A 24,248-nucleotide genomic window follows, 5' to 3' on the forward strand; every position below is an offset into this window, starting at 1 on the left:
GTGAGTTGTTTTCTGTCTAAAAGCTCATTTAAACACTGCAAAAGCCACAGAAGCAATTATGATGTGAGATCTCTGTTGCAAATGGCTGGCTGCTGAGCTATTATCCCTTTTAAATAGTGCTTTGTAACAGAGTTTAACACCACAAATGGACTGAACTTGCTGCTGAACTAAAAAGCAGCAAATGAGGTTTCAAATGAACCCTAAAGCCACATCTAGGTATTTTCTTCTTTTTGTTTTTTTTCTTGCTTTTTTGTTTTTTATTCTGCTGGTATTCACACAAGGGTGCCCGCGCTCTCTTGCGTGCTTGTGTCATTGCAGCTGACATCTCCACGGTGATCTGCGACAAAGCCGAGAAAGCCCAGGTGCTTTTGGAGAACGTGGAGCGGAAGGAGACTCCGGGACTACGAAGAATCATCCTGATGGACGCATTTGACCCTACCCTCCTTGAGCGGGGCAAGAGCTGCAGCATCCATGTGCAGGCCATGCAGGAAATTGAGGTGTGAAAAATAAACTTCCGCCAAGCTTAACGAGGGTATGATGAGGGAGTTGGCTCAGTGAAAAATGTGCAAAACATGTCATAAGACTTACGAAATACAATCACTAAAATCATTATAGCATCCTAAATGGAAAGTAGATGGACAGGCCACCTTTAGTATTTTAGAGCCTCCCTAGTAAATCTGCACAATATGAGTATAGAATGTGTAAAAATACTGTGAAGGATCAAATAAATATGTGATGAGGTAATGTTAGATAACGCAACTCCGAGGATCAAGGTGATTCATTTTAAACTGTAACTATTGAAAAAGCCTAATGTTGTTAGACAGTGTTTCTAAAACAGAAGCTCATTGTGCATTCGCTGGACACGTGACTCAGTGCTGGATCAATACTCACAGGAGCAGGGTGGTGTATGTGGAATTCGTTCAAATTAGTGCCACAGTGGAGGTTCACTGCACAGACAGTGTTTTGGCTAATTTTCTGGAATTTGTTGGCAATAAAAATATAGAATATCACCAGCCTTCTTTACATTTAAACGCATCATCAGGTGATGAGAATCGGAGACTAACACTGGCATGTGCTACATGATTGCATTGATTTTTCCCATCCATCATTTTAAGTTTGAAACATGTCAATATGTTTTCTCTTGAAGACAGAAGCAAATGTATTGTCTTAGTTACTTGCCCATTCACATAACCTGCATTGCAGGTTATCTGCATTGCAGAGTTATCACTGACCGTGAATAATCGACAGGTCTATGTTTACACATCTATGTTGCTGTGGTTACAGCAACAACATACATTTTCTAGTCTGGATAAGATTGAGTTTTTACAAGAATGATTTTTTTTTTCACTATCAAAGACATTGCATTTGGAAGCTGAGATGCTAATCTGCATGTCTCTGGCTGCACATAACCATATCAGCTGTGCATAGTTTTCATTTTTCTGTGATCTTCCTTAGTGGAAGAGTGCCATGCACCAAGCCCACGTGGTTTACTAGGTGATTTCAAAGAATTGGGATGACTTCTTACAAATGCTGTTGCTAAAACACTGACACACAGTACACAGATCAGGAATAACATTATGGCCATCTGTGCAATTTAAGCAATTCACACTTTTGCTGCAACAAAATATGTTCCCAAATGCAGGGGACCTTCAGGCTTTCAGACCACCTCAGCTTTCCATCAGTAATCACTCACAGATGTTTGGCCTTTGGCAACATGATAGTGATGAAATGCTTAGGTCAAAACTGATCTACTCTATGCTGCCCTTAATTTAGAAAGTCCGCTAACGGAAGATACTCCCCATTCAAAGAGTGAAAGAGGCTAAAATGTGTATAAATATGATTTAAATGTCTCTTCCTTGACTTAGATTTTTGCTGCCTTGTTCCTCACTTGTAAGTCGCTTTGGATAAAACCGTCTGCTAAATGAGTAAATGTAAATGTCTCCAGTAATTGTTATTTTCCTGATGTGTTTTCTTACAGGCTTTGGGCAGAGAGCACCACAGAAAACCCATAGTAAGTATTCAATTATGGCATTTCAATACTTTTTAGCCACAGCTCTGATGGTTGACGGTTTGACTATAAATGAAAATGAGTTAATTCCGTGGAGCGTCCAAAAAAACATCTCATATCTCATCTCTCTGCCCTGTTGTCTGTCTTGACTTGTGTCTAGTGGGAGCAGGAAAAAACTCAGTGACTGTGGAGATTATCAGTTAGCAGGGGCATGATGACCCCAAACTTAGGACGAGCTCAGTGAATTTAACAGTGCATGTAACTGATCTCATTCAGAGCCTGATAAGTGATTAATGTGATGTTCTGTGACATTCTAAGCAGATAACACAGCAGATTGTTGATTTCCGCACTAAAAACAGACTTGATACAGGTTTGCCTATTAGTTGCAGCTCTGTGGAACATCTGGCGGCCGATAAAGGATGCTTGACATGAATAAACATCCAGAATTCTTGTGCAATGTGTGGAACTTGGATTCAATGAAGTTCATTTCGTGTTTACTTGAAGTCATGTGTTGTCATCTGACTAATGTACATTTCCATCCGCAGCCACCAGCACCAGATGACCTGTCCATTGTGTGCTTCACCAGTGGAACCACAGGTATCAATTTATTTGTATAAACTGGGTGAATAACATGCATCATTTGTGTCTGGTGCCGAGAAATGCTAACTGGCTAACAATGCTATCACTGTCTTATTGTTGGTCTGAATTGTTCCTAAAAATCATTAAATATAACATTGGGTTTGGTCTATTAAATATCTGAGGCCAAAATAAAGTATTTAATTAAAATTAAATAAATAAACTAATACATTTATTATGGCCATTTAAAGTATTTTCATATTTTTTGCTGCATTAGGATCTTTAGCACCTGGCAACTGAAAGGAATTTTTAACCCCCTTTCCCAAGTGTTTTATTAATATTTAAGACTATTTGAAGTTAAAAATTCACATAAACTGAACACTATATTGTTAATATACATTTTATTACTCGATATCTCAAAATGTATCGGGCCCCAGTCTGACCTGTCCATTGTGTGCTTCACCAGTGGAACCACAGGTATCAATTTATTTTTATAAACTGGGTGAATAACATGCATCATTTGTGTCTGGTGCCGAGAAATGCTAACTGGCTAACAATGCTATCACTGTCTTATTGTTGGTCTGAATTGTTCCTAAAAATCATTAAATATAACATTGGGTTTGGTCTATTAAATATCTGAGGCCAAAATAAAGTATTTAATTAAAATTAAATAAATAAACTAATACATTTATTATGGCCATTTAAAGTATTTTCATATTTTTTGCTGCATTAGGATCTTTAGCACCTGGCAACTGAAAGGAATTTTTAACCCCCTTTCCCAAGTGTTTTATTAATATTTAAGACTATTTGAAGTTAAAAATTCACATAAACTGAACACTATATTGTTAATATACATTTTATTACTCGATATCTCAAAATGTATCAGGCCCCAGTCTGAATGTGCCTGTTCACAGGAAATTGTTTTGATATATCAAAAGTTAGACTAAAATTCATTATATGGTAGATTTTGTGTAATGCATTTGGATTTTATCACCCTGGCATCCTCTGTAGTTCTTGGAATTCTACTCCCTGACTGGAAGATAAGTATTTACTGTAAGGGTAACCAGTTTCTTTGCAACAGCGGTGTTAACAAGAGTGAGAGCAAATTACCCTCTCCTCTCTTTTCTTGACATACAGTAACCTGGGCACTCTGGATTCCCCAGTATGTTCTAACATGTGAGAGAGGAAGAAGTGCTGCTTTTTCAGCAGGATTTCTTTTATCTCGCAGCAATAAAACCAACAGACCAAAAGAGAGGCCATGTGAGGACTGGTCTCCCACTGGTGTCAGTTTACATATGACACAAGACCCAGCTCGCCACATTCAGTGCCCAACAGTGTGAGGAAAACGCTGCCACCTACTGGGTTTGGGAGAGATGTCTAGACACTCCCAACACAGTTTCCATCCATTGCTCAGCATTTCCCAAGAATTCTCTCTGCCTTCGTTGCGACACCTCTCAGCTCGTAACCTAAAGTATTGTTCACAGCCGTGCAATAAGAGGAACACTTTATTTAAGATTCATTTCTTCATTTAAACCACTCTGTGTGTGTGTATGTGTGTGTGTGTGTTACTTACTAAAGAAATGGCATCCCCAAAATCTTTTGGGGATTTTAGAAACACTCATTTATGAGCATTCTGTGTTTTTAAAATGTCTTCAACAGACAGACCTCAGGTGCAGGATTTATGGTCCAAGTGTGTCCTTTGGAACCCCGTCTTTGCCCACAATAAATGAAATTATTATCAGTCAGTAATCCACTGCTTTGATAACTGGGTTCTGTTCAACAACACAGAAACTCAGCAAAAGCTCCGTGAATCACTCTTTTACTTCTTGACAGCAAACGTAAAATTCTAGGTTATTCTGCTGAGCTGCCTTTAACATTCACTTTGTATGACTGAATAATCTTTCAGCAAACATAATATACGTGTGTGTGTGTGTGTGTGTGTGTGTGTGTGTGTTTGTGTGTGTGTGTGATTGTGTTTTTTCATGCACTTATACAGGAAACCCAAAGGGAGTCATGCTCACACATGGGAACGTGGTGGCAGATTTCTCAGGCTTCCTCAAAGTAACAGATGTGAGTGAGCCTTTTTTTTCTACTTGACGTTTTTCTACTTGCCAACCTTACGTAACTTCCGTCCGTTTCATTGGAGGCTGTAACAAAGATGTCTGATTTATTGTTTTTATATTCTTTTCAATGCAGCTTTTTGTTTTCTTTACTTTGCTGTGGATGTTTATCTCACTGTTCTTCTTCCTTCTGTCCCTTGCAGAAAGTCATATTCCCCAACCAAGATGATTGCCTAATTTCCTTCCTACCCCTGGCTCACATGTTTGAGAGACTCATCGAGGTAATGGGACCAAAGTTAGATCCGTGCCCACAGGGATGAGAAAGTTTTGTGTATGGGAGTTTCAGGATGTTAGGAGGGCGGCGGGGGCTGAGGAAGGATCTACAGTAGGACACAAAGCGTGGGCGTTAATTTTTTTCTAGTTATTCATTGGGTGGGAAGCAGGAGAAAAGGGGGAGAGGCTCTCTATCCTTACTTTTCCACTCATGTGTTTAGTTTTGCTTTCCAGAGCACTGCCTCTTACAGCTAGTGCTGTGCATGTTGCATCATCAAAGCACATATTTTTATGGCAGAAGCCATTTTACTGTAAAGCCTGTGTTTAGCTGCAACTGGTCAAAAACCGGATGTCTCCTCTGTGCCAGTTCTTACGTCTTTTTTTAACCGAAGCTGGAACATTAAAGCATTCCTGCAGCCTGAACAGTTTATGTTGGGGCATATTTGTTGACTGGCAGCCAGAAGACTGAGAACACGAGTTTTCTGTTGGAACTGTGGGGGGGGAAAAAATCAGTTTCAGCTTTAGTCAAGGTTTTGGCTTTCATTTGAAGTACTTTCATTTATCCCAGTGCTGGCACAATGATCCTTGCCCTGGGTGAAGGGCTTTCCACCTAAAAACTCCACTGGAAATACAGTGAAAAAAGTCACATAAACACACCGACTGAGTGAGTTTGTTCTCATTCATCACTGCATGTTCAAACCTGAACAAGAAGAAATAAACAATGACAAAATGACTCCCCGATCCCATCAGATTAGGTATTTTGATGTCAGTTCAGCTCTCAATAGCACCTCAGTAACAATTGTCAATGACTATGAAACATAAGACCACTGTGCACCCAGTCTTGCCTTTGCTGTTTTGTTTTGTTAATCATAACCAGGCACACTGGTAGCTTGGAGATGCTCCCTCTTGCTGGGAACAAAGGAGAGATTAATTTTCACAAATGGTAAATACAATTACAATTTGGGAGAATGTTTGATTAGAAATGTAAATGTGTAAACCAAATAGTTTATTCTGAAGGAAATCTTCACATACCCCATTCAGGTTTTTAGTCTTAAAGTTTTGTCAGAATGTTGACAGTAGGAAGAACAGTTACGGTTCAGGTTGTTTTCACAGAAAGTCTGTGAAGCCACAGCTTGCAAAAAAAAAAAAAAACAGTCTTAATCTCAAGAGGATGTTCTCAGACTGCATTTTAGTCTCCTTAAATAACCTTAAGCCCCTGTTGAAGCTTTTCTTCAACAGTCCTTACATCGTGGCTGTCATAATTTTAAACATGAATTGGAACAGTAAATGTGTGTGTGTATTCACATGTGCGCCTCCAGTCAGGTCGCTTCAGGTTAGACAAGCCTGGTGTGTCTGCAACGTACAGCAGCTTTGTCAGTCCCATGAGACTCAGACACAGGAAACCACCTAACTTCCCCACAGAGCAGCATCACATCATACAATAGAAGAGAGTTCAAGACCTGACCACACAAGCACACCCCTCGTATCTGATACTGGTCTCAATCAAAGGAGGGAGAAAAAATGAGCAGGTCTTTTGACTCTTTTGTGCTCAGACGCCTTGACAGAAGGAAGGTCACATGAACGCTGCCTTTCTTAACAAGCACTCGGCAAAAAAGATTGTGTGCTGAATTAATCCTTTGGCACAATCTGCAAATATTTTGTTCTCGCCTGTAATAACCGGGAGGGAATGGATAAAAACAAATTTACTCTAAAGATCGGGCCTGTTGAGTCATATAAAGCATGCTGTACTGTTTGTGTGTTATCAGATTTGTATCAAGTTTTACTCCGGATTGCAGTCCTTGCTTTCTGATTTGTTGGTTATTGATTTGAGTCAGAGTTGCTCAATTGCAGTAAGCAGCACCATATTTGTCCACCGGTGATGCTGCTGTGGAGATCCTCATCTACATAAGCTCTGATGGAGTGTTTTCCCCCCTACATCACAGTGTCAAACAGTAATGTTGAAACACCAAAAGCAGAGAGTCGGGTTCCTTTTTCTGAGAGCTGGGGCTGCAATGAACTTTAACTTTTAGGACATGCATGATGACTAATATGCTGCCGGTCAAAAGTTTGGACACGCATTCCCATTAATGAGATGGTATTTTACATGAGTGGAAAGCAGATGCTTGTAAATGTTTTAATCCTTAGGTGCATAAGTGGGACAAAAATGAGCCGGTGAGCTTGTTCCCTTAATGAAAAGTTGTTATCATTTCATAGTCCAGCTTTTAAAAATAAAAATATTTCAAACGTTATTATTTCAAATATTTTGGCCATTTTGTAACTTTATAATGCATCAAATTTTGTGCTAAATACATTAAAAGTTTAGCACTTTTACACCTTTACTGTGGAACCGTGCTGCTGTAATGGTTTGTCAGTGTGCGGCTAAAATATGGGCAGCTGTAGCTCAACTGGTTTATGGGGAAGTCGTCCTTGGACCACAGGGTTAGTGGTTTGACCCCTGGTCCCTCCTGGCTATATGTCCAAATGTCCTTGGGCGAGACACTGTAGATGCTTCCTTTGGGTCATGGCAGCCATTGCCATTGGTGTATGAATGTGTGTATGGGTGACTGAGAGTTTTGTATAAGCGGCCATTTGTATAGAGTTTGCATGTTGTCCCTGTACTTGTGCGGGTTTCCTCCCATTTTCTTCCCTTAGTCCAACGACATGCATGTTAGGTGAATTGGTCAAGTCAAGTCAAGTCAAGTGGCTTTTATTGTCATTTCTACTATACACAGTGGTACACAGTACACAGTAGAAACGAGATAACGTTCCTCCAAGAACCAAGGTGCTACAAACAACACAAGCTATAATAAAGTGCATCGAGTGCAACCAAGTGCAAACAGTGCAGACGAAAAAACAGTACAGACGTACAGTGTAGACAGACAACACAAGTAACACAGGACAGGACACAAGACACAAGACCCAAGACAGTGCCGACCAGTAAACCTACTGTATACTATTTTACAGTACAGTACAGTTCAGTTAAGTGTGCTAGGGGTGTTAAAAAAAAAGAGCAGCATGTAAACGGTATAGTGCATTTAAATGTCCAGCATGTAAAAAAAGTGCAATTGCATTGGAATGTGAAAAAAAAAAAAAAAAAAAAAGCAGCAGGTAAACAGTGTAGTGCAGTAAATGTAGAATGATAAAAGTAAATAAATAATAAATAAGTGGTGGTGGAATGAGATGAGTAGTGAGTGATGAGAATGTGCTGAGTGGTGACTCCACATTGCCTGTAGGTGTGAACGTGAGTGTGAATGGATGTCTCTGTGTCCGCGTGTGTCTCTCTCTGTGCTTGTCCTGAGATGGACTGGAGACCTGTTCAGGGTGGATCCTGCCTCTCAGTGCCTCTTTCCCTTGAAAGCTGCGATAGGCTCCAGGCCTCCACAAACAGAAACAGGATAAGTGGCTACAGATAATTGGATGGACAGAGTCCCAACTTTCCTTTCCTGTTTGTAGAGTGACATGTTGTTAATATACGGTACATCCACTCAACAAAATTCAAGTGATTAGCAGATTTTGATAATGTGACATGTCTAAAAACATTGTCTGCATTTTCTGTGTAAAGGATGTCCAATAACTGAGAGCTCCATGACTGTTTGTGTGTGTCTCTGCAGTCTGTTGTGTATTGCCATGGAGGAAGGATCGGATTCTATCAAGGCGACATCCGTCTCCTCCCAGATGATATGAAGGCCCTTCGGCCAACCATTTTCCCTGTTGTGCCTCGACTGCTCAACCGCATGCACGACAAGGTGAGATCAACTGACAAGGAAAAGGCTTTTAAGGGAAGTGGTGACTAAGCAGTTTCGTTTGCTTAGTTTATTTTAGTTCCCTCCAGAAACTAAAACATCAGCTATAATAATTTCTTTGAAAACTGTCTCACACTTTCTCCCAAGAAGCGTTTCCACTGCCTACATGAGTGATGTAAAGGTCATCTCCATCCAGTACATGATTTAAGGCTAGAAGGACCTTTAGTCAAAGGATGAAGAGGTGCACATTGTGTAAAAGAGTTCCAGGGAAAAATGCCATGTGCCTCTCGCTGTTTTCAGCAGCTGGAATGAAAAGGGACTGTTCCTGACCAATCAGCCAGAAAGACTGTTTTATTATTTACTCTCCTCGGCAGATCTTGAGCCAGGCTAACAGCCCGTGGAAACGTTGGCTGCTCAACTTTGCAGCCAAGAGAAAAGGTGCCGAGGTCAGCAGAGGGGTCATTCGCAGTGACAGCATCTGGGACAAAATCTTCTTCAGTAAGATTCAGGTAAAAAAAAAAGGGTGCGCACGTGAGACGTCTCTTACAATAACTGTTGATATTCTGCAGCAACACCTGTTTGCTTAGTGCATTTCAGAAAAAAAAGTCATTCATTCATAGCTTGCAACTAAGACATAGGTGTCTTATGGGACATGGGACTGGAAATCAATCAACTCGGCTCCTGCTTCACCCGACTCTTCTACCATCTGTTATCTGTCTTTGTGGGGTTTGGGGTTTTTTTTTGTTTTGTTTTCACAGATTTTTACAAAAATCAACAATAAAAAAACAGGGACAAACTTTTTGTTCCCGCACACACAAATAGACAGCGTTCAGGGTATTATTTATTATTATTATATTATTATTTATTACTATATGTACCAGTGTCCTCCAAGAAACCCCAAAAACAAAGCAGAAGCAAAGAATGAGACAGGCTGAGCCGTGAATTGTTTTTATTTAGCCTCATTCTCAGCTATTTCCAAATTCATTCTCAGGGAATCATCTTCCGTTGTTTTTACTGATTTGCGTTAATAATGTGTTTTTATCTGTGCAGAACAGCCTCGGAGGAAGGTTGAGGATGATAATAACAGGAGCAGCTCCTACCTCGCCCACTGTCCTGGGATTCCTCAGAGCAGCTCTGGGATGCCAGGTCTCATACACACACACACCTGTTTATTCACTCTTGTAAACTTCAAGGACATGATGAATTCTCTAGATTTTAACTTGTAGAACTTAGAATCTTTATTGTCGTCATTAAGCACATATACATATAGCCCATACTTGTTACAATGAAATTCTTTCTCAGGATTTAGCCCAGCCCCCTGGGGGGAGCAGTGGGCAGCCAAAGGGCGGCACCAGGGGAGCTGGCACAGGGTGTCTCGCTCGACACACCTATCGTGCTACCATTACCACATCCTTAAGTTCTAACCACATAGGGGCCCCTCATATAGATAATTATTTGCAACGAATTATTTGTCAGCTCACTGTTTGACTGTAACGGACACAGCAGGCAGATAAAGGCCTTCTGTGCATTACAGCAGACAGACACAACTAGCTGACAGTGGTGGACGAAGTACTCAAAAACCGCAAAAGTACAAATACCCCCCCCCCAAAAAGTATTCTACTAAGTATCCACTGACATTTCTACTTAAGTAAAAGTAAGTAGATGATTTATATATTACCTAAAGTATTAAAAGTTAAAGTACTTGACTTTTTTTTTTCCCTCTCTAGTTCAGTGCCGCTTTATGTTGGGGGGAGAAAACATTTGAACCAAGTCATACAGTTCAAAGGAAATGCTACCAACAACTAAGGAGATCATTATTCTGGCATTTAGCAAATAGAAATTATTTTAATAATTCTAACTGACCTGAAACAGGAAACGTTTGGTCTGATTTATTGTCAGACAGTGAGGGAAAAAAAGGCTGTGTGTCTTTTTTACATGGGTATAAAAATCTCAAAGAGAGATGGAAATAAGGTCCAAATGCACAGGATTAGAGCGCCAAAAAAATCCCTTAGCAAGGAAAAAACATGAGTGTAATGCAGATCTCGGTTCACAGGCCGAACTCAGCACAAGACCATGGAATAAGGGAGTTACAGTATTGCTGCCTGTGTCTAGTAAAAGTCAATATAATTGTCATATTATAGTATTTATAATCCTTTGGGATCAGCTTGTGGGTATTTTGCATCTTTAGGTGGAAAGATGGTGCGACGTCCAAACAAGAAACATTAGATGGTCCCCAGGCTACTTATGGGCCCCTGGGCCTGTCCACCCACACTGCATTCCCAAAGACAATGTGAATTTGAATTGCTGAAATTTTTCTTCCTACCAAAATATTAGTGGGGGCATGTCCCTACCATCTATATGCAAATTTCTACCCTCACCTTCTAACTGAAATGCAACTTTACCCTCATAAGTACGGATACATCAGCATACGGTACAGGCACAGATACACATTTACACTGTACACAAACATGTGTAAATCTCCTCCTCACAACTTTGTCTGCGTATGTGTGCAGGTGTACGAGGCATACGGCCAGACGGAGTGCACAGCTGGCTGCACCTACACCACACCTGGAGACTGGACCCCAGGTAACCCGGCATTACAGGCCTATAAACAGCCCACACACACGTATCACTGCCTGACTCACAAAACGTGTTTACCTGAATGCAGGCTGAGTTCAAAGTTCCGTGAGCAATGTGGTTGAGTCACGGTTTCAAGAAATAAACAACCCTAATTCAGTAGGTCTGTAAACTTTAAATCAACCTGCTACAGTATTTTTTATGTTTTTATGACAAGGCCAAAGTTAAGACATGCGGCAGACTTGGGGGGGAGGCTACAGCTGCTCACAAATTCTTAGACATTGTTTCTTATCAGCTTTTCCAGCTGTGAATTATTTATAGAGGAATAGGGAAAGAAAGCTGGGCAAGTGTGGTGGGAAGGGGGGTGAAGAGCTAATCTAGGTGGATCAAAATGAAAAAAAAAGCGAGACACCTTGATGGCTGAGTCAGTCAGAGAAGACAAAGCCGTTAGGCCACATTATTTACTTTCAGAAATCCTCTGTCATTAACCTTCCAGCATTTTCTTTGTTGTCTGCTGCTTGTTTGCGTTACACCTTTTGGCAGTGATGAGTAGTTTCCATTTACAGTTCTGTAGACTCAGTGACCTGTCATGGTTAGAGCCTTTAGCATAAAGCACCTTTCCCTGAAGGCACACATTAAATCAAACTAGTGTGTTTTAAGTAATTGGCTTCTTATTTATCATTATGAAAAACAAATGCATAATCAGCGCCCGTTTATTACTGTATTACACTTAAAAGAAATTACAGCTAAACACAAGCGTACATAAATATGAATGTCGGATTTTCACACAGAATACAGACAACAACACACAAATGTTATATTTTAAGCTTAGAATTATTTTTGTCAATACATTTAAAATGTTAGAAATGTTACATTTCAGAGTTAAATGTCTGAAACGTGCAAATGAAGGACTTTGGCTGAGTTAGACCACACTTAAGCAAAATGAAGTAACATCACCACAAAACCACCCTCACAGTGAACATGCCATCAAGCGCTCAGGTGGACCACTTCCCACAGGGCTCCACTGTGCAAACAGAGCTATCACAAATTGATTTATCTGTAGCATAGGCTCAGTAGGTGACCCACAGCGAAGACTCTGAATTTGTTCTTAGATTTAACACGCAAATCCATTTAGTTCTGAAAGGCCATGTGGAGAGAAATGGAGGGGAGTGGATTGTGCACATTTTAATTATTCAGGGCTTTGTCCTGTACACAAACAGCATCTTGCTTATGGTGTAATTGTGCAGACTTTGCATTAAGCGCCTGCAAAAAGGCCAGATCACTGGTTTCTACCAAGTGTTTGTGCAAGCACAGTGGCTGAGTACTGACACAGTATGGCCTTGAGACAAAATGTACTTCAGTAACAGTAATTAGAAGTATTTGCTTAAATTCAACTGTTGATGCAAATTACGAATATTGTAAACATGGGATTGTTGATATGAAATAGAATCCCCAGTGTAAGAGCCAGATTTTTAAACTTTCTCTACATGGAAATAAGTAAAAGAGCAAACACTTGTGTGAACATGCAATCAACTAGATACATTATGTTTCTTTAAAGGAAAAGTTTTGTCTTTGTAAATGTGTGAGAAGAAGCTTCGGAATCTGTACTCGACGTGTGTGTTCAACTGCAGTTGAACTTACATTATAACACGTCCTAAAAGGTACCAGAACACCAAGAACAGGAAATTGTTGCATGAAATATTTCCCATGAATATTGAATTGAATGTTCGCTCTGTCCGCTGCCAAAATACATCCTCTCCTTTTTAAAGGAGAAAGGCTTGCGGAAACAAATGCTGACAATAATATGGCAAAGTACACACTGTTAATTGCATTTCAGACAACACCACAACATGCAAGGTACATGGCATGTGCCTCAGCCTGTTGTGCTGGCTGTAGCACCGTCAGTTACATAACGCAGTGCTGACTAACATCAAAGTGCAATCTAGCATCACCCCCTGCTGATCAGTTCTGATATTCATTGACACATACAGTACAGTGTGGTCCAAAAGTCTACGAATGAATCAAAAGCCTGCAATTCTTTCATATAAAACTGTAAATAAAGGCTTTAGATATGTAAGTGGCAGAAGTATTTAAGAATCTGCACTAATTCTAAGCCAGAAATAAATTCACCATGTTCACTCCTCAAGTTAGAAATGAAGTCAGATCTCCTTGAACTTTTACTATTGCTGTATATACGGAGAGAAAAAGCAGTGTGAATCCATTTGCAGCCATTGTTCAGCTATTATAAACATATCTACCCCTCACATTTCCTGTCGAACACTGTTGACTCAGTGATAGGGGGAAACATTGCCAACTTGGTGTATCGTACAACTCAGATAAAGTTTCAGTATTGTTATTCCAAGCTTTCTAAAGAACCTTGTCAGAGTGGAATCAGGGTCAGAGTGATGTTTCCTAAGGGGACACTAAATTACTTGGAGCAGCCGTGTGTTGGCAACACATTTTCTGATTGGAGTCGGCTTCTGTTTTTATTTAACTCATTCTGTAACTAATGAAGTTGCTTTTCTATCTCAGGGTTTGATGATCTTATGGTCTGGTCACTTTATGCTCCCGTTTCTGCTTTGGATACAAGTGATTCATCCATGTTTTTCTCTTTTTTAACAAAAGACGTTTTTTCCTTCTTAATTCTGCGAATAGGTCACGTTGGGGCCCCTCTGCCCTGTAACCTCATCAAACTGGTGGATGTTGCTGAGAAGAACTACTTTGCCTCTAAGGGAGAGGGAGAGGTGAGCAAAGTCATTTTGGAAGAGGCACGAAACGTGTGTGTATCATGAGTTATGTGCATTTTAGAGAGTTTTTAATCTCTTTTTAGGCTCTTTAAAATTTTTAGGGACTGAATATCTCAAAGAAACAATGGCAGATATGGGATGTGTAAAACGCCTCATTCCAATAAGAAAACCCTTTCTTGCTGAGTGTCATCTGTGCCATACCTTTTCAGGAGACAGATGTGCACAGCAGGCAGGCCACTCAAGCACACACACACACACACACACACACACACACACTGTCTATGAAGCAACGCTGCCGTAGCACATTTATAGCACATTTATTCATTTTTCATTAATTTAATTCACTCGTTCAATGCAAGGTCTAAAACAACATAATTCGTAACAATCACATTCTAGCCACTTCCTGACTGAAAAGGAGCAGAAGAAAAACAAATTCCCATATTACCTGCCCTTACGTACCTTCTTAAGTAGATAAGCAATAAAGAGAGATGATGTGTCAGTTCCACTCACTTTATAGCAACATAACATAACATGACATTTAAAATGCTCCAAGTCCTAATTTCATATAAAAAAACTCTCTAATTGTCACCATTATATTTTTTTAAAAAGTCTTACTCCGCACCTTTTTTAAACCGAAAAATATTTCAAAGGGCCTATGAGTCATTCTCTAGTGAATTCCAAAGTGCGGGAGGAGGCCTGGCATCGTCCTGCTGAAATTACACCGACTCCCCAGGAAAGGACGTTGACTTGATGGCAGCCTATGTCTCATTAAAATCCCAGTTTACACCTCTGCAAGTCAGCTATGCCAAAGGCACTGGTGCACCGCCTCGCCATCGCTGAGTCAGGCTTTTAAAGCGTTTATTTACAACAGTTTGGTTGTTTTTGCATGTAGACTCCAACACCAGTTTCCAGTCTTTCAGTCCATCTGACATGCGCTCTGGCCCGAAGACATCAAAAACTCTTGCACTTTTGTGAGAAAAATCACAAATTGTAATTTTATTGCATTATTAAAAGCCTCAACTTTTCTGGAAATTGTGCTTGTACTCAACCTTTTCCCACTTTTCAATTCTTCCATGTAGGTTTGTGTGAAGGGACCAAATGTGTTTAAGGGCTACCTCAAAGACCCAGAGAGAACAGCTGAAACGCTGGACCCAGACGGCTGGCTCCACACCGGAGACATTGGCAAATGGCTACCCGTACGTACATGAACACACCGCCTCCATTAGACCACACGAGGACTTAGCATATTTTTTAACCGCTCTATTCTTGCAGAATGGCACACTGAAGATCATTGACAGGAAGAAGCATATCTTTAAGTTGGCACAGGGCGAGTACATCTCCCCCGACAAGATCGAGAACATCTACATCAGGAGTGAACCTGTGGCACAGCTCTACGTTCACGGAGACAGTCTGCAGGCAAGGACATGAACAGACACACACATCTCAGTGTCCCGTAGACCTTAATGTGAAGTATGAGTGTATTTGTATGCCAGAGCTGGGTGCCTTCAAAGTAATTTGCTCCACATCAAACTAGAAAAAAAAAGTACATAGTCACCTAAATGTCTGTGTTTGCTCTGTCCAGTCATGTTTGGTGGGAATTGTTGTTCCTGACCCAGAAGTCATGCCTGAATGGGCCAAGAAGAAGGGCATTCTGGGTACCTACGTGGACCTCTGTAAAAACACAGTAGGTGGCGCATGGCGTTTGCTGATAGAAGCTAAAACAGACGGTGAAAAGACTGAAAGTAACTTTGTTTTGTCAACAGGAACTGAAGAAGGCCATCCTTGAAGATTTGGTGCGTCTGGGCAAGGCCAGTGGCCTCCACTCTTTTGAACAGGTAGGCATCGGTTTGCATTTTACACAAAAATATATAAATATTTGGGGCCTTTTACTGCAGCAGTGTCTCACCTGACCTATCACATCTTTTTAAAAGAGCGTGAAACTCTGTTTGATGATAAGTCGTTGACAAATGTCAATGTCCTTGGAAAAAAAAAGTTTGGATTAAAAAACAAGTTACAGGTCCAATGCAAATGCTTTATTATACTTTATACATTTTGTCATTAAAGGTGAAGAACATCTACGTCCACAGTGAGATGTTCTCTATTCAAAATGGCCTCCTGACTCCAACACTAAAGGCCAAGAGACCTGAGCTGAAGGAGTACTTTAAGGAGAAGATTGAGGAGCTCTACAACAGCACCTCCATGTGAAAGCCCGGTGGACCTCATTTCCCTTCAGGCATCTTAACACTAAGATTTGCTTTGACCATTGATCTGCAGTGGGACAAAGATGAAAAACCTTAGGCTTAACATGCTTTGGGGAAGCCAATAAAACTTGGCCCAAATATGGAAGATTCAAAATGCCTAAATTAATACAAAACTAAGCTAAAGAAATAAAATGAAATAATTCGCCATGTGTATTTCTTTGTATGTATGCATTTACGGCATCACAGTTCAGTTTAATCAGATGTTTAAAGGGTAATTATTTAGCTCATAAATGTTTTTTTTTTTTTTCATTGTGACATGAATTTTCCCTGCCTTCATGACAAAGTGTTGTGTTACAGTGCCGTGTTGTCCAGCAGAGAGCAGCATAGGCCTGCCACTCACAACCAGACTTCATGAGAAAGTGGAAGGCTGCTTATTCTTTAAAATCAACATGCTTTATTGATGCTAAGGTGAACTCATTACCAAGTTGGGAACATTTGGCACGATTCTCAAAAAGCTGCAACATCTTCTCCTTAATATTATTACTTACAGTAATAAGAGACATCTGTCTGTTGTAGCTGGAGGTTATTTAATTGGAAACACTGCATCTATCACCAGTAGTAACATAATGCACAAGTAAAAGTATCATTCTCATCAAGCTGTGACTGGAAACCTGATAGTTTACCATTAAGAATGTTTTTTTTTTCCCATTTACATTTAATGACTGTGATTTTATTTAATGTTGGCGTATTAAATCTGCCGCTTGCTGTACAACACTGAAATGCACACATCTTCACTTTGTTTTCTAAATTGATTTTTATTGTAATGTTGAACGGGAAATTCATGTCACAAAGAAAACTCATTTGTTTAAGACAAAGGGATACGATATGTAATTGTATTTTTGGCATGCTTTTCATTCGATCATAGAAATACATTTTAACAATTCATTCCAATTCATTCTTTTTCTCTTTGTTTCTTTGATGGGTTTTTATTTAGGCATATTAAATCTTCCGTACATTTCTACCTGCTATCCACCCAAACCATCCATCGAATGCTCTGACCCAAGCAGCAGAACCTCATCAGCACTTTTACTTTGAGCAGTCCATTCCTACTTCCTATCTCCTTTCTCCACTATTTTGGGTTAAACCTACCAGCCAAACACGACCTGAATCCACAGTTGTATGACAGCAAGTGTGATGTCTTTGTGTGTAGCGTAGCTGAAGAAGATGTCTAGATGTGTTATGATGATGACACCTTGTGGGACAATAACAGATTTCGACACTTGTGGAAAATAGTGGACTTTGATTTCATGAAACTTTTTACCGCACAGTAAGCAGGGCCTCATACATCTCCACTAATCTGACACGACCAGGACCAAAATGATGTTCAACCCGGACAGTTACACCAAAATCAACTCCTCCTTTTGGAGATCAGAATCAGCATAATGAGGTAAAAGAGTAAGCAGCTCCCGCCTTATAAACCATTGTTCCATGTGGAGCATTTGAATGTTTGACCCACATCCGAAATCACAGGTCATGTCAGGTATTCGCTCCTTCAAAAGGGTCATTTCTACATGGCTGTAGTCAGCAGTTTAGCATGCATGCTCCTTGTTTATATGTCGCACTGGCCCGCTGTAACAATCCTAAAATTTCTCACTCTACAGGTGAAACAGTAGCAACTTTCTTTTCATTCATCTTTGCACAAAGGATAAGGAAAAAAAAAAGAAATCACGCAAAACCACCTCGGTGGCCATGCAAACAGTTTGCCCTGTAGTTCTGAGACCATTGAGCATTTGACTTGAAAAAAAAAAAAGACGAATCATTCTTTGTGACTATCAATAGATTGTCCACAGCGGCCCACAGCAACTGCTGCTAGTGCAAGGCTTTGTTAGCAAAGCCAGTGAAGTTCACTCACTGAAAGTAAATAGACCAAGCATCAACTTTTAAACTAAAGAAACCTGTTTTTCTGAAGGGGTTTACACATAGAAGTAATGTATAGGCTTTTTAAGTTGATTACCGTCCCAAAGCATAAACAATGTGGATGTACATTGATGAGGACAGCTAGTTGTAAGTATATTTATGAAATCAATGGTTTGAATGGAATTTGTTTTACTTACTTTTTGCGTGTAGTGAGAGGAATTGTACTTATTTATCTATTCTGCTGTTAAATGGAATCAGCACCATATCCTTGTAATGATTGAGTGCAGCAATAGGGATGAGGGAGGGTGGGGAATAACACGAGGACAATGAAATAAAGGATATTCTGGAATGATTTTAAATTCGTCTCCGTAATCTTTATTGTTGTTAATATTGTTTGTGACTTTGGCTGTCAGATTAAATGTAATTTGGTGTACTTAAGTAAAATTGCCACATTTTAAAAATTATTCCTAAGGTAAAGAACCATCCCTTTGCTAAATGATTTTTTTTTTTTGTTAATCTCTGTGAGTGAAATAATGTTGACTATAAGAATTATGTAAAATTGTCCGATTAATACATTTACTCATATAGATTTAAAACTTTTAAGTATTTTCATTTTATGTGATTTTGCACGTCTACCACCCTTAAGCCTTTTGTAGGGAAATGTCTTATTTTCTTTGTGCTGCTTTGATGTGTAGAGTGTAGAATAATTAGACAGCACAGTGGTACACAAGTGTGAGCCTTAAAAAGCACGTCAATATTCTTTACTCACATGAAATGCTCTAAAATTTCTTTCAAGTAGAAAAGTACAAGTGTTCCAAGCAGTAGGCTACGATAGTATTATTATAGTATTGGAATATACTGTGTTAACATCACTAATGTTCAAGCTAATTTTTAACTACCCTACTTTATCCTACCAAATGTAAGTGACAAGTGGTTAATCCATAATAATATAATCTTTTTTTTTTTTTTCACTTTTTTGCGTTGAAGATCTGCATCTGAAATAACAACTAACACTGTCACATAAATATAGTGGAGTTGAAAAGTAGAATTTCCCTCTGAATGGACTAAAAGGCACAGAAATGAAAATCGGCAAGTGAAGAACAAGCACCTTAAACCTGTCCCCACTGTAAGTGCACTATGTAAAAAATGTGTGTATTTAGATATTGTTGGGCAGCTTTATGGACAAGGGGACTGTTATAAGTCTTTGAATATTTGAAGTCTTGCTAATAGTTACATTGTTTTATGTGTGTGAATTAACAATCTGACTGAAAACACCCAGAGGTAGAAAAAACAAATTGCACCTTGGAGGAAAAAATTATTTTGATAGACTTGTAACTGCTTATTGTGGCCACTCGATGGCAGTAAATGTTCACACAAACATGTAATCTAAGATACGCTTAATGAATATTCCAATCAATCACAAATATCAGTCATAAACTGCTTTTCGTAATAATTTTAGACCCCAAAAAAGTCCTTTACGGCTTCAAAATAAGCTTATTACCATAGTGATTTAGCGGCCGCGCACTGACCCGGAGGCAAATACGGGATCTAGGGGTAACAATCCTAACTAAGCGGTGACCCTGCAACTCTTTTCAGCTTGGCGCAGGGTTTTGGAAATTTCTGAACTCTGAAAACAGGACTTGTTTTTGTCATGGAGCGAAGCGAGCGGCGAGGTGGACGTGGATTGACCCAAAAACGAGATACACCTGTGAAGCCAGCGCTGGGCAGACGGCAGAGTAAGAGATAAACACGTACACACTTCCGTTACTAGACGTTACATGGTGACTTGTCTGATTTGTTTGAGCCCCTGAGCTCAGTTTTCCCTTTTGGGGTGCAGGTATTTACCACTTTCTAGGAATTGAGTTTTAAACCAACTTGAATAAGTTGATCTGAGTAAATGTTAAAGCCCAGCTAATGCTTCACGACCCTCTGCAACCCTGCTCCCACTCTTGAAGAGCACAGGAGACTTCTGCCCATCAAGCAGTACGAGGCACTTCCGGAGGAACCTGAGGCTCAGGACGTGATTGTCCCCACCGTCAAACCCATCAGTGCTGTGTGGGTGAGTGTGCGCATCAATCAATCCCTTATTGATTAACTGATTAGTCACTCGACAGTAACTTATTTTGGCAACCATTGAAATAATTGGTTTAAGTCAGTGGTTCCACATCCTGGTCCTCAGGGACCCCCTGCCCTGTTTGTGTTACAACTATCTCCACCCACTGCTGATTACCTGTGCTCAGTCAGTCAGTAGTTGGAAGATACCAAATTGACGCCCCCACAACATGGTCTCTTCCAGCTTGTGATTGACCGAACACCTGATCTAAGTAACCAGCAGTGGGCGAGGGAAATAGTTTGGTAGGGTTAGTTGGTAACCAGCAGAGCAGGGACAAGTCTGGATGTAGAAAGTGGTTTTGGTTTTGTTTTTTTGTTGTTGTTTTTTACTTGGGGTGGCCAAACTGAGGCACATGCTCAAAATAGGGTGGTTTTTTACTATAATTTTAAAAGTGCGTTAATAGTGTTCACTGTCAAAAATGTCAATTACATGCATGATCTACTATTTTTTTCATAAACAAATAATAAACAGTTGGAGAGAGAAAAAAATCCAAAAATTCTATTGGGATAATAAAACAAATCATGATCTGTTTATGACGGTGATTCATTTCTGATTCATTTCTGATTCATTTCTGATTCATATCTGGTCAGAAAGTCCTACAGCAGATGCCTACCACATTTTTGCTCAGGCAGGGGATGGGCTCTGGGGTGGCCCATCAGATTTTGGACATCTGTCTGGCCCTGAGAGATCCCTGAGGACCTGGGGGTGGGAAGTTAACATTTACCAACTTCTCAAATGTAGAGATATACTCTTTTTATATGTTACAAAGAAAACTCTTTTTATTTTTATACAAATTTCTATGATAAGTATAATGAACTTTTTTTGTTTTGAATTGTGCTCAATCAATAAATGAAGATTGAATGTTTGTTTAAAAAAAAGGTTGTGACATATAATGGAATAATGTAACTTTACCTGATGCTTCTGTATTTGTTGATAATTGACACACATACTTTTTACAGAATTTGATACAGCACTAATAAACAAATGAGGGCAATAACAACCTGAAATAACGAAGGTCTTGACCACACACACGTTCCCTTTCACACGATAACGAGACCTGTAATATCTCTAGCAAATTTGCAATTAATTAAATAACATAAACCCAGCTGATTTTGATAAGCAACGTGAGGTCAGGGAGGATGAATATTTAAGTTTATGAGTGTAGCTGTTTGACACAGGTGCCTTGTATTTCTGGGATTTTTGAAAAGGTCTAAACACCTGCAGTTGATCAAACACTTTTATTGTCACACCAACACATTTCACCTTGTAGCATGTCAGCGTCTGACTGCAGTAAAACACTGAACAAAGGACATTTAAAAAGATTATCAAGTTGTTTACTTGCTTCTCCTTTATCATCCACACACAGAAAACCCTTAAGCCTGTCCGCTGCGAGTCTGCGATGCTCTTGAACAGCCCTGCAGATACTGAAAGCTCGAGAAACAGGGCTATTTCACCATCCAAAAAGCGTCGCCAAGTGTCACCAGCAGGTGACACTCAGGCGACTCCTGATTCAAAGGCTTTATATGGTGGTGAAACATCGCTTAAAGAAGAAGAACCAAACTTGACGTTGACTGCGGAAAGCATGGAGTCAGACATGGTTTTCAGCTCCGATGATGATGGAGACAACTTTTACTCCTCAGCCTCTTCATCTTCCAGCAGCTTACCTTCACCTGAGATCTTCAGAAGAGAGGAATTTGGTTGGTGTGCGTGTTGTTGTGTATCAACCACCAAATCACATGGTTTTGCAACTCTAATGTTCAAATATCTTCTTTACAGTAGAAACGGTGATTTCCCCCATTAAGCAAGAGCTGCTGGGCCTACATCCAAACATAAAAAACTCCACCTTATTGGATGTTAGCTGTGCTCAGAGCATTCACATGCACCAGCCCCCCAACCTTTCCACTATCATTGGTAAGTGGGCGAAGAAAATCCAACCAGCAGGTGTAGTTGCTTAATACCATTTATTTTGTAGGATATTTAGACCTTGTCCAACGATACATTGATTACTCAGGAACATTGGGCTTCGTGTCCTTTTGATCACAATTTAAAACCTGTACTAAAAGACTAACATCAAAGTAAAAAAATATCAGTATTAACACACCTGTATCTGGAAGGTCCACTTTCTAGTAAAACAGTATCCTGACTAAAACACACAACAAAAAATATATATATTTTTTCAAAATTAGTTTTGATTTGATATTTTTTTACATTTTAAAACAGAAGCTGATTTATTTTATTTTAATCACTCTGCAACTGTCTGATTACAAACTAAATCTCTGTTGGCAGATGCCTCCACGATTCTTGCTGAAATGTGTGAAACCAGGTACGTCTGTCCACTTCTGTTAATGCAAGACGTGTGTGCATGAGCAAGCCTTTAATCTTGTGACCAAAACTGGTTCAGCACTTTCTTTTCTTTTCTTTTATTTATTTTTTTATTGTTTCCTCACTGAAGAGGTCCTGAAGCTGAAACGAAAATACAAACCCATTCCTTTAAATCAGGTAAAGAGTTTCACATAATAAGATGCATATAATCATTACACAGTTTGCCTTCATGTTGAACCTGATTATGTATTAGATTCAAAGCCCAATATAAAAAGCTTAATCATTTTTTCTCTTTTTATTTTTAAATCCCCAATCTGTAGACAAAGCATCAGCTAAAGTAAGACAGTCACCTGGCTATTTATTACATATAATCATAAATACGATACATACATGTTTATTTTTGGTTGAATCTAAAGTAAGAGAGTTTGACCATGGTCAAATTTTTAAATTGCTCCTTCAGCTCACCCAGAAAAGGTCAATTTTGTGTAAAAAGAAGGTACTTTTCAAAAGCCCCATCTTTTCTGAAATCATGGAAGCAAAACACACATCAGCCCCCAAATGTACAACTGACTTCAGTAGTCCTCTGGTCCAGACATCCAGCCCAGCTGAGCAGATGAAGCCTGATTCAGAGTCCTTCAGAGTGGGTGAAATGCATTCTAAAGATACCACATCACACATGAGGGTGACTCTGAAAGGACCTGTAGAAACTAGCCCAGAGAAAGCCAAGTTCTTTGACTTTATTGACAGCGAAAGGGACGTGTTCTTTGAGATGATGAGACGAAGGTGTATCAAGCTCAGAAATCCACTGTTCTTTCCTCTCACTGCTGCCGAGAACACGGTTGCTTCTGTTCTGTAACATTTGAAGCCAAAATATTGTATGTATGTGAAGATGTGGGATGAGATCTGAGTCCGAAATATCCTGTAACAATCATTTGTGTGTATTTCTAAACAGGTGTGACTGTGTAAAATGGAAAATGACAAGCAATGCACTATTTAAGGTTAATGTAAATGTATTATTTAAAGAGAAATAATTAAAAGGGGCACTGCAGCCTGCTGTTTATGCATTTGCCCATTTATATCACTATAAACCTTGTGAATGTGGTGGCCCTTTAACTTCCCTGTTAGTTTTTTGTTAGATTACATACTCCAATCCTTTCAATATATCTGTTTAAAACAATGGACTTCAACTGTGTACTCAAACTATCACTGTCCTTTTTTGTTGTTTTTAATACCCTGCCTTCAAAGGTGTGTGATACACTATGACCACTAGATGTCAGACCTGTATTCTAAATTATTCTTAACCATCCTTATACTTGTCCTGCAGAGGTTCTCTTGTTTTATTTGTCAAATATAAATGTTATTTGTGTATTTGTTCTGAATTTTTATTTAGTGCTTTTGATATTAAAGACTAGTTTGTGCATCAGCTTAATCCATATGTTCAATGTAACCGACGTGTAGAGTTAAAATGTAAGTTTACTTTAGTCCTCTGTAATATTTCGTACACATTTCTGAGCAAAAAAAATATATTGATGCACAATAAACATAAATAAATACAGCTTGTTGGATTCCTTCTTGTGCTTGATTTAACTCTGTAATGTCTTATGCACTTCACTCCTTGACTACTATCCTTTTAAGTGTCTTGCAGGCAGCCCAGCAGTCGCACTTGTAGGATTTCTGTGACTTATTTTCATGCTGCCATGATTCTCGACAA

General features: G+C 39.5%; 1 protein-coding gene and 1 long non-coding RNA gene across 3 annotated transcripts in view; both read left to right on the forward strand.

Annotated features, from left to right (window-relative positions):
• The window catches only part of acsl6 (acyl-CoA synthetase long chain family member 6), a 38,240-nt gene extending 21,850 nt beyond the window's left edge, over positions 1 to 16,390 (forward strand). Inside the window, exons 7-21 of one of the 2 annotated variants that reach the window (XM_067492041.1) lie at positions 319 to 497; positions 1,979 to 2,011; positions 2,554 to 2,605; positions 4,581 to 4,654; positions 4,848 to 4,925; positions 8,529 to 8,663; positions 9,035 to 9,169; positions 9,711 to 9,806; positions 11,174 to 11,246; positions 13,893 to 13,981; positions 15,064 to 15,180; positions 15,257 to 15,400; positions 15,567 to 15,668; positions 15,748 to 15,819; positions 16,049 to 16,390. In XM_067492041.1, coding sequence (XP_067348142.1) covers positions 319 to 497; positions 1,979 to 2,011; positions 2,554 to 2,605; positions 4,581 to 4,654; positions 4,848 to 4,925; positions 8,529 to 8,663; positions 9,035 to 9,169; positions 9,711 to 9,806; positions 11,174 to 11,246; positions 13,893 to 13,981; positions 15,064 to 15,180; positions 15,257 to 15,400; positions 15,567 to 15,668; positions 15,748 to 15,819; positions 16,049 to 16,189 — 1,520 coding nt within the window. In that variant the 3' untranslated portion in view covers positions 16,190 to 16,390. The remainder of the gene's footprint in view (positions 1 to 318; positions 498 to 1,978; positions 2,012 to 2,553; positions 2,606 to 4,580; positions 4,655 to 4,847; positions 4,926 to 8,528; positions 8,664 to 9,034; positions 9,170 to 9,710; positions 9,807 to 11,173; positions 11,247 to 13,892; positions 13,982 to 15,063; positions 15,181 to 15,256; positions 15,401 to 15,566; positions 15,669 to 15,747; positions 15,820 to 16,048) is intronic. The other variant, XM_067492042.1, reaches the window with a different exon arrangement.
• A 3,294-nt stretch (positions 16,391 to 19,684) lies between these two features.
• LOC137107901 (uncharacterized) lies at positions 19,685 to 24,010 on the forward strand. The gene is made up of 3 exons (XR_010912096.1): positions 19,685 to 20,161; positions 21,582 to 21,912; positions 21,992 to 24,010. It is a non-coding gene; the product is annotated as an uncharacterized lncRNA (long non-coding RNA).
• The last annotated feature ends 238 nt before the right edge of the window (positions 24,011 to 24,248 follow it).

This window comes from Channa argus, chromosome 22, assembly GCF_033026475.1.
Source record: "Channa argus isolate prfri chromosome 22, Channa argus male v1.0, whole genome shotgun sequence".
NCBI lineage: Eukaryota > Metazoa > Chordata > Actinopteri > Anabantiformes > Channidae > Channa > Channa argus.